The sequence below is a fragment of the Thalassophryne amazonica genome, chromosome 10, assembly GCF_902500255.1.
Source record: "Thalassophryne amazonica chromosome 10, fThaAma1.1, whole genome shotgun sequence".
Taxonomy (NCBI): Eukaryota; Metazoa; Chordata; class Actinopteri; order Batrachoidiformes; family Batrachoididae; genus Thalassophryne; species Thalassophryne amazonica.
The window spans coordinates 105049061-105064881 of NC_047112.1; the positions used below are offsets into that span (position 1 = coordinate 105049061).

General features: G+C 44.6%; 1 protein-coding gene across 1 annotated transcript in view; it reads left to right on the top strand.

The window, feature by feature from the left end:
- Positions 1 to 13629: 13629 nt before the first annotated feature.
- The window catches only part of crocc2 (ciliary rootlet coiled-coil, rootletin family member 2), a 326949-nt gene continuing 324757 nt past the window's right edge, over positions 13630 to 15821 (top strand). The window contains exons 1-2 of the mRNA XM_034179233.1: positions 13630 to 13687; positions 13933 to 14048. Coding sequence (XP_034035124.1) covers positions 13630 to 13687; positions 13933 to 14048 — 174 coding nt within the window. The remainder of the gene's footprint in view (positions 13688 to 13932; positions 14049 to 15821) is intronic.

Below are 15821 nucleotides of genomic sequence, written 5' to 3' on the forward strand. Positions count from 1 at the left end.
AACTTGGCTCAAACCCATCAGCTCAGGGCATGCATTTTCCTTTAATTAAAGTCTGTGGAATTGCAGTTTACAAATTACAGCAAGCACTGTAAGTACAAGTATCCATTTTATGTGGTTGTGTGTCCGGCAGCTCTGCAGGGTGTTTGTACGTGTAAATAAGAGGGAGTGGGGGGTTCATGAAGGGTCTCCTTGTGGTTGTTCAGGAAGACTCAGACCCCCTGTGCTCACAAGCGCTGGCGTCCCCTCATAACCCCAGCACCTCCCCCACAGTTTACCCTTCCATGTAGTGGCTGCTGTTTGGGGGAAAATGCTGAAGGTCACCGGCCTCCCCCAGAGACTGTTGAAGAAAAAGCTCATTTTTCACGGTGCACAAAGCAGCCATTTGTGATCACACTGCTCTCATTCTGTTGCGTAAATCTAATGAACTTCCACTGCTTACTTGACTCTTGGAACCTATTTTAAAACCAAGGCTATAAATATAACTGAACTTGGCAGGTATATATATATATATATATATATATATATATATATATATATATATATATATATATATATATATATATATATATAGCTGAGAGTTTTGGGGTGTAAAGGGTGCTAAATCAAAAAAAAAAAAAAGAAAGCTGAAGTTGTTGATAGATGTTTACACCAGTGATTTGCTCAGTGGGCAGTCATCCAACTACAGGGTCAGGAGGTTGAAGTTTGATTCCCCATGACTGTATCAGAGCATTGAACCACAATTACTGAACCAAACGGCAATCTGTCCAAGTTATAATAATAAGATCTGTGTGTGGAGCTACATAAAACAACCAGTGCAGAGCGGTTTGATGACTGTAAAGGTGACCATACACTGTGATTTGAGTCTGATTTTGGGCTGGATTCTGAACCATACATTGTGACAATGCTTATTTCACACTTACTGTGTGAGCAGACAACTCGCAGTTGACCATCGGACCGTACAGTGTGAGCAAATAAAGGACGAGCTTTGGCTTTACATTTATTCGTACAGTTAGAGTAGAAATTCACCAAAAACATAACTAAAATATCACAGTGTATGTCCAGCTGAAGTGGGGCTAAAGTGTCATTTTGTGGGGATGCAAAAACACACCACACAGCACATGCTCCTCAACCTTCAGGTCGGGGATCAACCTAAGCCGGGGATTGGATCAGCCTAATACTTCAGATTAAAAATTTGAAAGATTTGCTTGTTTTTGAGAAAACAAACAGAAATTAAGCTGTTAGAACAACAAAATGCCTTTTTTCCCCAGCAGCGTCTCAAAAGTCAAGAGGTTCACGATAAGGCTCCTGTTGTGACACGTCTGTTCCGTTGAAAGCTCCAATCTCATCCTTCTACTCATCTGTGTCAGAATTATTTGGCAGCTGTGCTGTAAATTAGTCTATGTCCTGGAGCCAAATGTACTGCTTTAGATGTGACAGGTATGCAGAGGTAGTGTGTTTTCAATACTTCCTCAGAATTTACTGCCAAAGGGGTTATATCATTACTTGCGTGTGCGTGTTGCCCTTGGAATCAACGGGCTCTAGATTTGGTAGTGTTTCTAAAATAGATTACTGACATTTTTCATGGGTGGTAGTAAATTATGCAAAGTTATATATATATATATGTATACATACTAGCTGGGGTACCCGGCGCTGCCCGGGTAAACCTGTTTTAGACATAAGCCAAATGTCAGTCATTTTAATCAAAACAATTGCCCAACATTTGTTTTTGTAATGCTGATGTCTTATAAATATAATAATTAATGGCTAAAGTTTGTCCAGCAGAACTATAAGAGGGGACCAAACTAAGTGGAGGTACTTGGTTAAAAGACAAACACATTCGAAGTCCTTTATGCAGACTTTGTTTTGCAATCAAATTTATAACAAAATTACACACAAGGTAGGTAACACTAAATGTAAATATCAATGAATCAAATTGAGGTAGTGGTGTATTCACTATTTTTACATTGTAAAAAATGAATGTATTCAGACAGGAAGGCAAACTGGGTTGTACAGGACAGTCAGGTGCTTAACAGTTGAGAACATAAAGTAGCTGAAGGAAGGGATTAAATCAAGGAAAGAATCTGCCTGGTCATACCCACAGCCTCAGCCTAAGCATGTTGTTGTTTTGCTGAGTGTGCTGTGGCTGTGCTGTGCTGAGTGTGGTGTAGAAAGGGAATAAATAAACAGAGATGGCCAACATATATACAGGGCTGGAAATTTGAATCTGCCTGGTCATACCCACAGCCAGCTGTTTTGGGGATAATTTTCAGTTCAACTTTTTAAAAAATGGTTCCAGTTTGTTCCCCATGTCATGAGGAGTCAGAAAGTTTTTAGGGCTACATATTATAATTTGAGAGTTTATCTCAGACAGACAGAAAGACAGACAGAAGTGGCATTAAAAGCACATGGTACAACACGGTATGGTCTTACATAAATAGCTATTTTGGGGGTAATTTTCAGTTCAACTTTTAAAAATGGTAGTTGTTCCCCATGTCATGAGCAACTCCATTAAAACCTGTTACACATAAAGTAAAATAAAAGTTCGAGATGACGTGTTTAAGCCCCTTCACACATAGCATGAATGAGGCAGAATGGTGCACGGAGGAGGATTTGGATGACGGTCGTGCAAATTCGACAGTCATGCAGATTCGAACTGCACTCGAACGCCTCATACAGCCATCTCGCAGCAGTCGGCACATCCGTTTGGCCACAGCCTTGGAAACCCAATCGAATGACAGTTGAGATACAGTTGTACCGCCATTCCACATTTGTACTGCAAGTCGGACCATTCAGACTGCAGACAGGCCGTGCGAAATGTTCAGCCACATCAAATCCTGGCTGAATATCGTGATCGAACCAGCCTTCGCACTACAGGCCAAATGAGGCAAATGGTGGGCAAATGCCCACTCGGCCAAAGTCGATGTGCAAGCCAAATACCTCCAACAGCAGTCGCAGTGCACTTACAACAGCCAGGCCCATTCATGTAGCTAGCTCAAATGTTATGCACATGACACCACAATCGAGGTGCAGTCAAGGTGGCGAAGGTTTGCAGGGCAGTCCAGGTGCAGTGTGACGGCTGGCCAGAGTGCGTTTGAGGGATATTCGCCGTGGTCAGGCGCGCCAAATCCTGCTGACATGTCCAGCTTGTGCCGTACGTGCATCCCCCACTGGATCCCGTTCAGGAAGCACATGTCATGTAAACTATCAGTGGGACGCATTTGTCATGTGATCTATCAGGTGGATTCATCTTTCCATTTATTTATTGCAATGCAATTTCTTATAAGGAATGAAAGCCGTCAAATGATCACGGCTCACGCATGCACACTGAGGCGAACGGATCATGTCAGCGCACATAGGAGCCCTGAAGCTGTCATTTGAATGAACTCGTCCTAGGGATTTCATCCAATCGTCTTCAGATTTGGTGCATATCATCATGACCCAATGCTGAGAAGTTTGTGAATGTAGGCGATGACTGGCATGAAGTTACGAGTAATGGCATCCATGTGACGGCATGCTGAATATCTACCCTTCGCCATGAAATTACATTCTTCCTTTTGATGGCCTTAATTTTGTCATATCATCATGAAAATTGATACACAGGTCAAGCATGACAACCTCTTACAATTCATAGGGGTGTTGCGAGGCATAATGTCTCAAGAGCGCCCCCTTGCAACTTTCAAAAACCACTTCCCTTTGGGTTTTATTCATTAGGGACATGAAAATTGGTACACGTGTGACTTGCATGGACATACAAAAAAGTCTCTTGCACCGTTGGTTTACTCCAAACAGGAAGTTGGCCATTTTGAATTTTCGTGTAATTTTGGCTTTGATGAACCATCAACTTGTGATGGGTGCCCCCTAGTGGATGAACAATCAACTTGTCATAACTCCATCATGCATTACATGATTGACTTGAAACGTCACATGTGTGATGAGGGTCAGTCCCTGAACACACCTGGCCCCTCTGTTTGTGCACTGTCCACCCCCTAGTGGATGAACCATCAACTTCTCATAACTCCTTCAAGCATTGACTGATTTGGTTGAAACTTGAACTGTGTGATGAGTGTTCACCCAGTACGCACATGACTCCTGTGTTTCTGCTCTGAGCGCCCCTAGTGAATGAGCCATCAACTTGTCATAACTCGTTCATGCATTGACTGATTTTCTTGAAACTTCAACTGTGTGATGAGTGTCTGCCCCTGTACACACCTGCCCACATCTGGTCACAAGGGGACATGGTGGCCTGGGGAGGCGGTGGCATGGACACGAGGGCCCGTATATGACCGCTTGCAGTCCTAGTTACACTCAGAAATATAAATGCAACACTTTTGGTTTTACTCCCATTTTGTATGAGATGAACTCAAAGATCTAAAACTTTTTCCACATACACAATATCACCATTTCCCTCAAATATTGTTCACAAACCAGTCTAAATCTGTGATAGTGAGCACTTCTCCTTTGCTGAGATAATCCATCCCACCTCACAGGTGTGCCATACCAAGATACTGATTAGACACCATGATTAGTGCACAGGTGTGCCTTAGACTGTCCACAATAAAAGGCCACTCTGAAAGGTGCAGTTTTGTTTTATTGGGGGGGATACCAGTCAGTATCTGGTGTGACCACCATTTGCCTCATGCAGTGCAACACATCTCTTTCACATAGAGTTGATCAGGTCATCAATTGTGACCTGTGGAATGTTGGTCAATCAATCAATCAATCAATCAATTTTTTTATATAGCGCCAAATCACAACAAAGAGTTGCCCCAAGGCGCTTTATATTGTAAGGCAAGGCCATACATAATTATGTAAAACCCCAATGGTCAAAACGACCCCCTGTGAGCAAGCACTTGGCTACAGTGGGAAGGAAAAACTTCCTTTTAACAGGAAGAAACCTCCAGCAGAACCAGGCTCAGGGAGGGGCAGTCTTCTGCTGGGACTGGTTGGGGCTGAGGGAGAGAACCAGGAAAAAGACATGCTGTGGAGGGGAGCAGAGATCGATCACTAATGATTAAATGCAGAGTGGTGCATACAGAGCTAAAAGAGAAAGAAACAGTGTATCATGGGAACCCCCCAGCAGTCTACGTCCATAGCAGCATAACTAAGGGATGGTTCAGGGTCACCTGATCCAGCCCTAACTATAAGCTTTAGCAAAAAGGAAAGGAAAGCGGAAAGAGGAGTGGACCTCTTCAATGGCTGTGCGAAGTTGCTGGATATTGCCAGGAACTGGTACACGCTGTCGTATACGCCGGTCCAGAGCATCCCAAACATGCTCAATGGGTGACATGTCCGGTGAGTATGCCGGCCATGCAAGAACTGGGACATTTTCAGCTTCCAAGAATTGTGTACAGATCCTTGCAACATGGGGCTGTGCATTATCCTGCTGCAACATGAGGTGATGTTCTTGGATGTATGGCACAACAATGGGCCTCAGGATCTCGTCACGGTATCTCTGTGCATTCAAAATGCCATCAATAAAATGCACCTGTGTTCTTCGTCCATAACAGACGCCTGCCCATACCATAACCCCACCGCCACCATGGGCCACTCGATCCACAACATTGACATCAGAAAACCGCTCACCCACACGACGCCACACATGCTGTCTCCCATCTGCCCTGGACAGTGTGAACCGGGATTCATCCGTGAAGAGAACACCTCTCCAACATGCCAAACGCCAGCGAATGTGAGCATTTACCCACTCAAGTTGGTTACGATGACGACCTGGAGTCAGGTCGAGACCCCGATGAGGACGGCGAGCATGCAGATGAGCTTCCCTGAGACGGTTTCTGACAGTTTGTGCAGAGATTCTTTGGTTATGCAAACCGATTGTTTCAGCAGCTGTCCGAGTGGCTGGTCTCAGACGATCTTGGAGGTGAACATGCTGGATGTGGAGGTCCTGGGCTGGTGTGGTTACACGTGGTCTGCGGTTGTGAGGCTGGTTGGATGTACTGCCAATTCTCTGAAACTCCTTTGGAGACGGCTTATGGTAGAGAAATGAACATTCAATACACGAGCAACAGCTCTGGTTGACATTCCTGCTGTCAGCATGCCAATTGCAAGCTCCCTCAAATCTTGCGACATCTGTGGCATTGTGCTGTGTGATAAAACTGCACCTTTCAGAGTGGCCTTTTATTGTGGGCAGTCTAAGGCACACCTGTGCACTAATCATGGTGTCTAATCAGCATCTTGGTATGGCACACCTGTGAGGTGGGATGGATTATCTCAGCAAAGGAGAAGTGCTCACTATCACAGATTTAGACTGGTTTGTGAACAATATTTGAGGGAAATGGTGATATTGTGTATGTAGAAAAAGTTTTAGATCTTTGAGTTCATCTCATACAAAATGGGAGCAAAACCAAAAGTGTTGCGTTTATATTTTGTTGAGTGTATTATTATTATTATTCACACTTTTGAAATCCAAATTTCGGACCCTTCTCATGCTCATAAACTCTCCAAACTTTGCAAAGGCATTTGGCCGGATCGGAAATTCGATATTTAGGGGGTCGAGCACATCTTCGCAGCGAAATTGCGAAATAGCGGCCCCTACAATTTTTTTAAAAACCCTCCCCATTTGGGTTTTATTTTGTCGTAGTCTCACAAAATTCGGTACACATTTACCATGCAGGGACGCACAAAAAGTCTGACGTCATGGTGAAAGGTTGACATGAAGTCATCCATTTTGATTCTAAGTTTCGATTTTGAGGTAATTTTTTTTTGCCATTTTTAGCCATTTACACTACTTTAAACAAACTCGTCCTAGGGATTTCATCCAGTCATCTTCAAATTTGGTACACTCGTCATGATCCCATGCTGATCAAAAGTTATCAAAAGAATTTCTGTGGTCAAAAGGCATGGCTGCTTGGGTTCGTCAAACTTTGGGGAGCGTTTTGGAGCACGCCGTTTCACTTAGAACGGCTGTCATGCCCACATACTTCATTGTAGATCCTTCAAACCTGCTAGACATGATGAGGGCTCTGCCCTGAACATCTGCATATATTAACTTCCCACCTAACGCATAGCGCCCCGGTGGTAACAGGAAATGTCTTATTTTTACTTTAACAGGTACTGATGTCACAGAGTTAACCTCATCAACTTCATTCCACTCCTAAAACATGCAGAACAAGTTGGTGAACATAGGCGATGATCGCCACAAAGCTATGAGTAATGGCGTCCATGTTGCGGCGTGCCGAAGATCGACTCTTCGCCATGAAATTACATTCTTCCTTTTGACGGCTTTAATTTTGTCATATCATCATGAAAATTGATACACAGATCAAGCATGACAACCTCTAACAATTCATAGGGCATTGCCCATGGCCAGGGCAAAATGCCTCAATAGCGCCCCCTTGCAACATTCAAAAACCCCTCCCCATAGGGTTTTTTTTTTTTTGGAGTAGGGAGATGAAAATTGGTACACATATGTGAATTGCATAGATGTACAAAAAGTCTCTTGCACTGTTCGTTTACTACAAACAGGAAGTCGGCCATTTTGGATTTTCGGGTCATTTTGGCTTGATTCCCACACGTATTTGAACGAACTCCTCCTAGGGATTTTGTCCAATGCATTTCAAATTTCTTTCAGATCATCCAGAGAGTGTACTGATCAAAAATTATGAAAAGATTTTTTCTATGTTGAAGTATATGGCTGCTATGGCGCCGCCATTTTGACGCTTCACTATGGAACATTATGCTTTAACAGATACTGATGTCACCTAGTTAAGCCCATCAACTTCATTCCCCTTCTCAAACATGCAGAACAAGTTGGTGAGCATACACGATGATCACCTTGAAGCCATGAGTCTGTGTGGCGGTGTGCCGAATATGACCCTTTGCCATGAAATTACGTTCTTCCTTTTGACATCTTTAATTTTGTCATGTCATTATGAAAATTGATACACAGGTCAAGCACGACAACCTCTTTCAGGTCATCGGGGCATCACCCATGGGTGGTGCAAAATGCCTCGATAGCGGCCCCTTGCAACGTTCAAAAACCCCTCCCCATTGGGTTTTTTTTTCAGTTGGGAGATGAAAATTGGTACACGTGTGATTTGCATAGATGTACAAAAAAGCTTCAAACATTATTGGTCTACTCCAAACAGGAAGTCGGCCATTTTCAATTTTCATGTCATTTTGGCATGATTGAACTCCTCCGAGGGATTTTGTCCAATGCACTTCAAATTTAAACCTAATAAGTTAGTGATTAGAGACCACTCATGCAAGAGGCATGATGTCAATATATGTGGCAGCAATACCGCGTGCGAGAACCAAATCCAGAGTGGGAGTGTAACACACATGCTACAGCATGCTGAGAATTTGTGCGTATAATGGAGCTGCATTCATTCTGTGTCACCTCCCATCCCGCGGGGGAAAACGTGTCCTTTAGGCCATTAATAATGTGATTCATGTGTTTGATTGTTCCAATTCTCTGGCCTGTATGTCTTTTGGAGCACTGGTCATGAATAGCACAACTCGTGCAAGTAAATCTGTGTCAGTCAGTTCTGAAAAATTGGGTGACTGTGTTAGAAGGCCACTCGTGAGGGAAGCCACCAAGACTCCCAGACATCTCTGAAGCAGTCATAGGCTGCGGTTGCAGAAACCCTGCATATAGTTAAACTTTGTTTATTGCATCACCAGTTATACAGCTTCTTGATGAGGTGTTATATAGGAAGATTTCATTAATCAAATGAACGTGACATTGCACTTCAGTTTCCCAGATAGCACATTGGAATCCAAGGCTAGATTTGATCTGTTTTCCTGTTTTACAGTCTTTATCTACTGCACCCCAACATGAAGCTGTGAGGCAACAGGCAAATGTTCCACCATTGCCAGTTTCTCCACTTGCATCCCCAGAAGCCTGTAATTCTTTTAGAGCTGTCATGGGTGTCTTGGTGGCTTTCCACACCTGTCTCCTTTCAGGAGGACGCACACTTTTTTGAGAGCTACCTACTTTACAGTTCTCCAGTACAGTTCCATCATGTATGTATTTCTTAATGACTAATGTGAATGAAATCCAAGACACATACGGTGATTTGTAGCTGTGTGTATATATACACACTAAATTGTCACAAGAAAACTGACTGTAAAAGTGATGATTTAATCCTTATATTTTGAATAAATTGCCCTTTCGGCAACTTTCTGCTTTGCTCGTTCGGAGTTGGCTGGCAGTTTAGCAAAGCGCTGGTCAGTAGTCGTCAGAGACCACTGCTCCCATCTTTTAGCTCCGGGTGATAGCGTAGCATGTGGCTTGTGGATTTGAAGTGTTTCTGAAGTACTTGACTTTCATTTTGCAGATTTTGCACACTGTATAAGTCATGTCAAGCTCCTTACACAGCAAATAAAATCCAAAATGCGCCCAAACATTTGCCTTCAGCAAAGATGGTGCTGGCTGAATTAGCTCTTCGTCCGCCATGCTAAGCTACAGCCACTGAACTCTGCAGCGCACGAGTGTTTAAAGCACGCCGAACCACCCCCCCTCACGGCACAGGGAGATACAAGATAATTTATTGATCATATGCAGGTTAACACAGAGTCAGCAGTGCAATGAAATGCTTAGAATGAGAAGGACTGTTCAAACTCGCAGGAAGTACTAATAGCATGCAATATAAATACCGAAAATATAAGCATATGTAAAAAATAAATAATAATAATAATAATAATAATCAGCAGTAGTCAGGTTGTAGTATTGTTCATATTGCACATAGTATTATTGCACATGACACATTGCACAGCTATGAAGCAGGTTATTGCACAGGTATAATGGTAAATGGACTGCATTTATATAGCGCTTTTCCATCTGTATCAGACGCTCAAAGCGCTTTACAATTATGCCTCACATTCACCCGATGGCCTTGCCCAAGGGCCCTTAGTGATTTTCCAGTCAGGGGGGATTTGAACCCATGATCTTCTGGAGTCAAGCCCAACACCTTAACCACTAGACCATCACCTCCCCCTTATCACTATTTGTAATAACAAATAGTAAAAACTGAGATGAGTTATGAAAGGTAAGGTGGTGACATACAAGATACAGTCACATTGATAACAGCAATAGATATATAGTGTTAAAGAAGTGGCTTAGTGTAGTGTTATTACCATAGTTCTGTGTTATTTAGAGTTCAGTAGTCTGACAGCCTGTGGATAGTAACTGTTCCTGAGTCTTTTGGTATGGGCTGGTAGACTCCTATACCTCCTGCCAGAGGGTAACAGTTCGAATAGTCCTTTTGCGGGGTGAGTGTGATCCTTAATGATGCTGTGTGCCTTACGTTGGCACCGGCTGTGGTAAATGTCCTGGATGGTGGGAAGACTGCTGCCAGCGAGGTCCTCAGCTGTGCACACCACCCTCTGCAGTGCTTTCTGACTCTGGCTGGTGCAGCTCCCGTACCACACTGTGAGGCAGCCCGTCAGCACACTCTCGATGATGCACCTGTAGAAGTTCGTGAGGATGGTGGTGTTCATGCCAAACCTCTTCAGCCTTCTCAGGAAGCAGAGTCTCTGTCGGGCTTTCTTAACCACAGTGTCTGCATGCAAGGTCCAGGATAAGTCCTCGGTGATGTGGACGCCGAGGAACTTGAAGCTGCTGACCTGCTCAACTCTGTGTTATTGATGTGGATGGGGGAGTGCTGACCTCCGCGCTGTCTCCTGAAGTCCACTATCATCTCCTTAGTTTTACTGACGTTCAGAGAGAGGTTATTCTCCTGGCACCAGCTGGTCAGTGATTTCACCTCATCTCTGTAGGCAGTCTCGTAGTTGTCAGTGATGAGGCCCAAGATGGTGGTGTCGTCAGCAAACTTGGGGATCACGTTAGAGCAGTGCTTGGCTGTACAGTCATACGTGAAGAGGGAGTAGAGAAGTGGACTGGAACACAGCCCTGAGGAGCACCTGTGCTGAGGACAAGTGTGGAGGAGAGGTGTCTGACGATTCTCACCGCCTGTGGTCTGTTAGTGAGGAAGTCCAAGATCCAGCAGCATATGGACTTCTCCAGGCCTAGGGCAGTGAGCTTGGTGACCAGTTTGGAGGGGGTTATGGTGTTGAATGCTGAGCTGTAATCAATGAAGAGCATTCTCACATACGTATTCCTTCTCCAGATGGCTGAGGGAGGTGTGAACTGCCAGAGCAATGGCGTCCTCTGTCGACCTGTTTGCTCTGTATGCGAACTGCAGGGCGTCTAGGGTGTTGGGGAGGGAGGCACAGATATGTTTCTTAATGATCCGCTCAAAGCACTTCATGATGACAGATGTGAGTGCTATGGGCCGAAAGTCATTTAGGCAGGTTGCTGTGGGGGTCTTTGGGATAGGAACAACGGTGGAGGTCTTGAGGGTGGTGGGCACAATAGACAAGCTCAGTGACAGATTGAAGATGTTGGTAAACACCTCGGCGAGTTGGTCAGTGCAGACTCTCAGCACCCGTCCTGGGATGCCGTCGGGCCCAGGAGCCTTACCGGGGTTTACTTTCTTGAACGCCGGTCTCACTGTAGCTATGTCTATGTGGAGTGTGGTGTCCTCACTGTCCACATGTGGTTTGGTGACAGGTGTGGTGTTGTCTGCATCAAACTGGGCGTAGAAGGTGTTGAGCTCGTCCGGGAATGATACACTGGACATCTCCACAGACCTGCTCCTCCCCCTGTAGTCTGTGATGCAGTGGAGGCCATACCACACCTGCCGCGCGTCGTTGCTCTGTTGGGCAGATACGACCCTCTTCCTATACTCCCGCTGTGATGTTCGTACAGTCTTTCTGAGGTCGTACTTGGCTGCTTTGTAGGCCTCAGGGTCTCCAGAATTAAAGGCAGCGGTGCGTGCTTTGAGTTTGGCACGGCATGGGCCCGACCCATGGTTTCTGGTTAGGGTAGGTGCAGATGGTTTTTGGTACAATATCCTCAATGCACTTCCCTATATAACCAATGACAGTCTGTGTACTCGTTGAGGTCTCCCTCTGCTGAGTCAGCAAACATCTGCCAGTCGGTTGTCTCGAAGCAGTCCTGGAAAGCTTCGTCTGCTGCAGTGTCCCATTTGAATATTTCCCTAGGAACCGGTTTTTCCGTTTCTGTCTGTAGGCAGGAAGGAGGACCATGTTGTGGTCCGACTTGCCTAGAGCGGGGCGGAGGGGGGTTTGTAGCTGTCCTTAAAGGGTGTATAGCAGTGGTCTAGGGCTGGATCTCCCTGGTGGCCATAGTAATATGTGATAGTATTTGGGCAATACTTTTTTTTCATGTTTGGTCGATTAAAGTCTCCCAAAATAATGAAAGCAGCATCGGGGTGTGTGTTTAAGTCCATTTATAATCCCATACAGCTCGTCCAGGGCTTGGGTTGTAATAGCCTCGGATGTAGTAGGTGGAATATACGCTACACAAGGTATCACTGAGCTGAATTCTCTGGGCAGATAAAAGAGCCTTACTTTAATGGTGAGTAACTCTAGGACTGGTGTACAATGAGACGCTAGGATACGAACGTCTGTGGCCCATGAGGAGTATTCAAAGCACACACCCCCTCCGCCCAGCTTGCCTGAGTTTTTGGTCCGGTCGCCGCCGATGAATGGTGAAGTTATCTGGTGTTAACAAGCCGTCAGGCATGTCTGGCTCCAGCCAGTCTCGCTAAAGGCGTAAACCACAACAGCTTCTAGTGTCCTGTTCACAGCTAATCCGTGCATGCAAATCGTCCATTTATTCCTCAAAGACTGCATGTTGGCGAGGAGGATAGAGGAAGCGGAGGTTTATTAAGTCTCTGTCGAGTTCTGCACAGAATACCGGCTCTTTTTCCTCTGTGTCTTTTTCTTTGTCCCGCGGCGTTGCGAAGAACAAAGAACACGAGCCTGTTTAGGACCAGGGGCAGCATGTCCGCTGCGCCGTCCTTGAAGAGCGGCTCCTCTCCCGCTATAAAAACGTAAATCCAAAAGTGTTGCACGGTCATACTCTGTAGAACGCTGTAGTACGGAAGCCGTTGCCTGACAAACAGTACACTCAGCGAGTAAGCATATTATGGTTAAAAAATGCTTTTAAAAAATCTATTCTTGGATATTTTGGATCGATTCAGAATCGTAATAATTAGAATCGCGATTCGGACGTGAATCTTTTTTTTTTTTTTTTTTCCCCGACACCCCTAACATTGAGAATACACCATGAAATATCTTGGGTTCATAGTATCAACAATGAAACAGAAGTCAAGGTAAATGTAGAATTGCAGTTTTTGCATTTTTCCCTATTGTCCTAAGTTTTTATAATTTGCGGTTGTAATCTTACCCTTGTGGTTGTGGTATTACACATGGACCCTTGTGGTGTGATATTACACGTGGTTGTGTATGATTATTGCTGCATTGACAACTCTAACTGTGGAAAAAAAGTGTCCTGCTCCTCACTTTTCAGTTAGCCTCACATAAGTTTTCCTTTGTCACTTCATGATGGGACTGCAGCAATAATCAATTATTCACAGGTTTTTTTTAAATGAACATTCGACTTGTCTGTTATGAAAATGGCCAAATATTATAGCTCAGTGCGATGGCTTACTGGAACATTTAAGTGATCTGTGCCATTGTCAGTGTAAAGTGACAAATTTACAGTCTTTTTTCACTAGGAGTTCTGTATTTTTTATCCTCACAGTTTAGCCTAAATCCGTCTGACATTGTCTGCACTGCTAAGTGATGGGGTGGGTGATTGGTGTGATTGTAGAAACGGAGGATACTCTGCTCCATTCTGAAGGTGATGCAGGAGAGAGAACTCCATTACAAAGTGCTGGACATGAATCCCGTGTAACGCCTGTGTTTACGTGTGTCCGCCAGATCATCACCCGCAACCTGGCTGACCACCTTCTGGTAAGGATGTTTGTGGATTTGAAGACCAAATCAATGAACATATCAGTTATCTAACCATGCAGTACCGTTGACACAAGGCTTTTTTTGTAGCTTGTAGCCCTCTTGTGTGCTTATCCTGATTTCTAATCCCAGGTGACAGCTGTGAGGACAGTGAGCAGGAGGAGGTCAGGTCACTGCGCGAGCAGGTGTCTCAGAGCCAGTCTGACCCTGACCAGCTACCAGTCACACAGGCCAGCATCAGTGAAAGGGTAGGTGAGAATGACATAGCTGCAACACGTTCTCAGGTCAGGGTCATATGCTGTGCAATACTGTTGACAGTCATTGACCTTGTGAACTGACAAGCTGTCACTTGTTGCTGGATGAATTTGTTAAGGAGCAAAAGTAGCAGCTAAGGTACAATGAAGCTGAACAGGAAGATTTTGAAGACAAAATTTTACTTGTGTTTAGGAACTCAGTGGAGCACATGTGCACGCCACAGCATGTGCTATTACGTAACATTCTTCTTCATTGGCTGCATCCATTAGGGGGGACCACTGCAGATCATCTATTTCAATCTCACCCCTTCCTCTGCATCTTCCTCTGTCAGACCTGTCCTCGTTTACCACATCCATAAACCTCCTCTTTGGCTTTCCTCTTCTCCTACTGCCTCATGGCTCCATCCTCAGCATCCTACTCCCTATCTACCCCAGGCCCCTTCTCTGCCTGTTCACACCATGTCTGTCTCACTTTGTCACTAAACCAGCCAATCTGTCCTCTCCCTCTGATATGTTCATTCCTGATCCTGCCCATCCAAATGGCATTATCTTCAGCTCTGTCTCCTGTGTTTTTCTTAGTGCCACCAGGTCTAAAGCATACAACGTAGCTGCTCACTACAGTCTTCTAAACTTCCCCTTCACTCTTGCTGTTAGTTCTACTGCAGCGGATCTTTCACCACTCGCACCAGATGCACCCGAGCTCTGTGCTCATTCCTGTGCAGACATTTTATCAGTACAGAACGTTAGTAAGTTCACAACACCGGGGGCATTTTCTCTTTTAGGCTGCCATGAAGCGTCGCTCTGGCTCGTAACACAGCTCAGAGAGGGAGGGCTCCGCCTCTTTTATTAATTCACACCAGCGCCGTAACCTTGCGCATAACAAAATAGTGCCACAATAACAGGTGGCAGACATCGCACAACACTTGCAAATGTCCTTTTGTCAGAATCACTCCTGCCACCGTTCCCTATCTGCTCCACCCTGCCTGCACTCCTTTTCACCTCTCTATCACACTCTCCATTACTTTGGACAGTTGACCAAGTATTTAAACTCATCTACCTTCACCACTGCTACTCCACGACACTGCTACACCACTACTTGCAGCCACATTATTCCACCCTCCTCCCTTTCATTCATCCACGTGTTGCTCCTATACTGACTTTCATTCTCCATCTTTCCAGAGTATATATCTACTTCTTTAGTCTCATCTCAGCCTGCTCTGTACACTCTAAAAAAGGAACTGCTCTCTCAATGAGAAAAAATGATGTAACAATTTGCATAGATTTTTTTAAAGTTATTTAAACTTTCAACTGAGTTAATGCTACAAGACTAGTTAAGTTGAAATAACTTAAAAAATCTCTGCACCTTTTTCTCATTGAGACAGCGGTTCATTTTTTTAGAGTGTACTCTCACTACAGATCACAAGGTCACCTGCAAACATCATAGTTTATGGCAGCCCAGTCTCGTTTTTTTTTTTTTTTTTTTGTGCTCACTATTAAACTCACTATTACTAACACTACTCCTACCCCCAACCTAAAGCCTAACCATAACCTAACCCTACCCTTTCCCTCAACCTTAACCATAACCACCCTGATCCCCCCGCTTCACTTTTAATTTCGTGCAGCCATCACGGAATGTATTAGAATGAATGTGCTGCCGTGCATATTTCGTGCTGCTGAATCACGACATGCTGTGAGACTGCATTGTTCATGGAGACTCCTGCCTGGTCTCGTTCATCACCCTGTCAATCACTGTAAATGAGGTAGGGT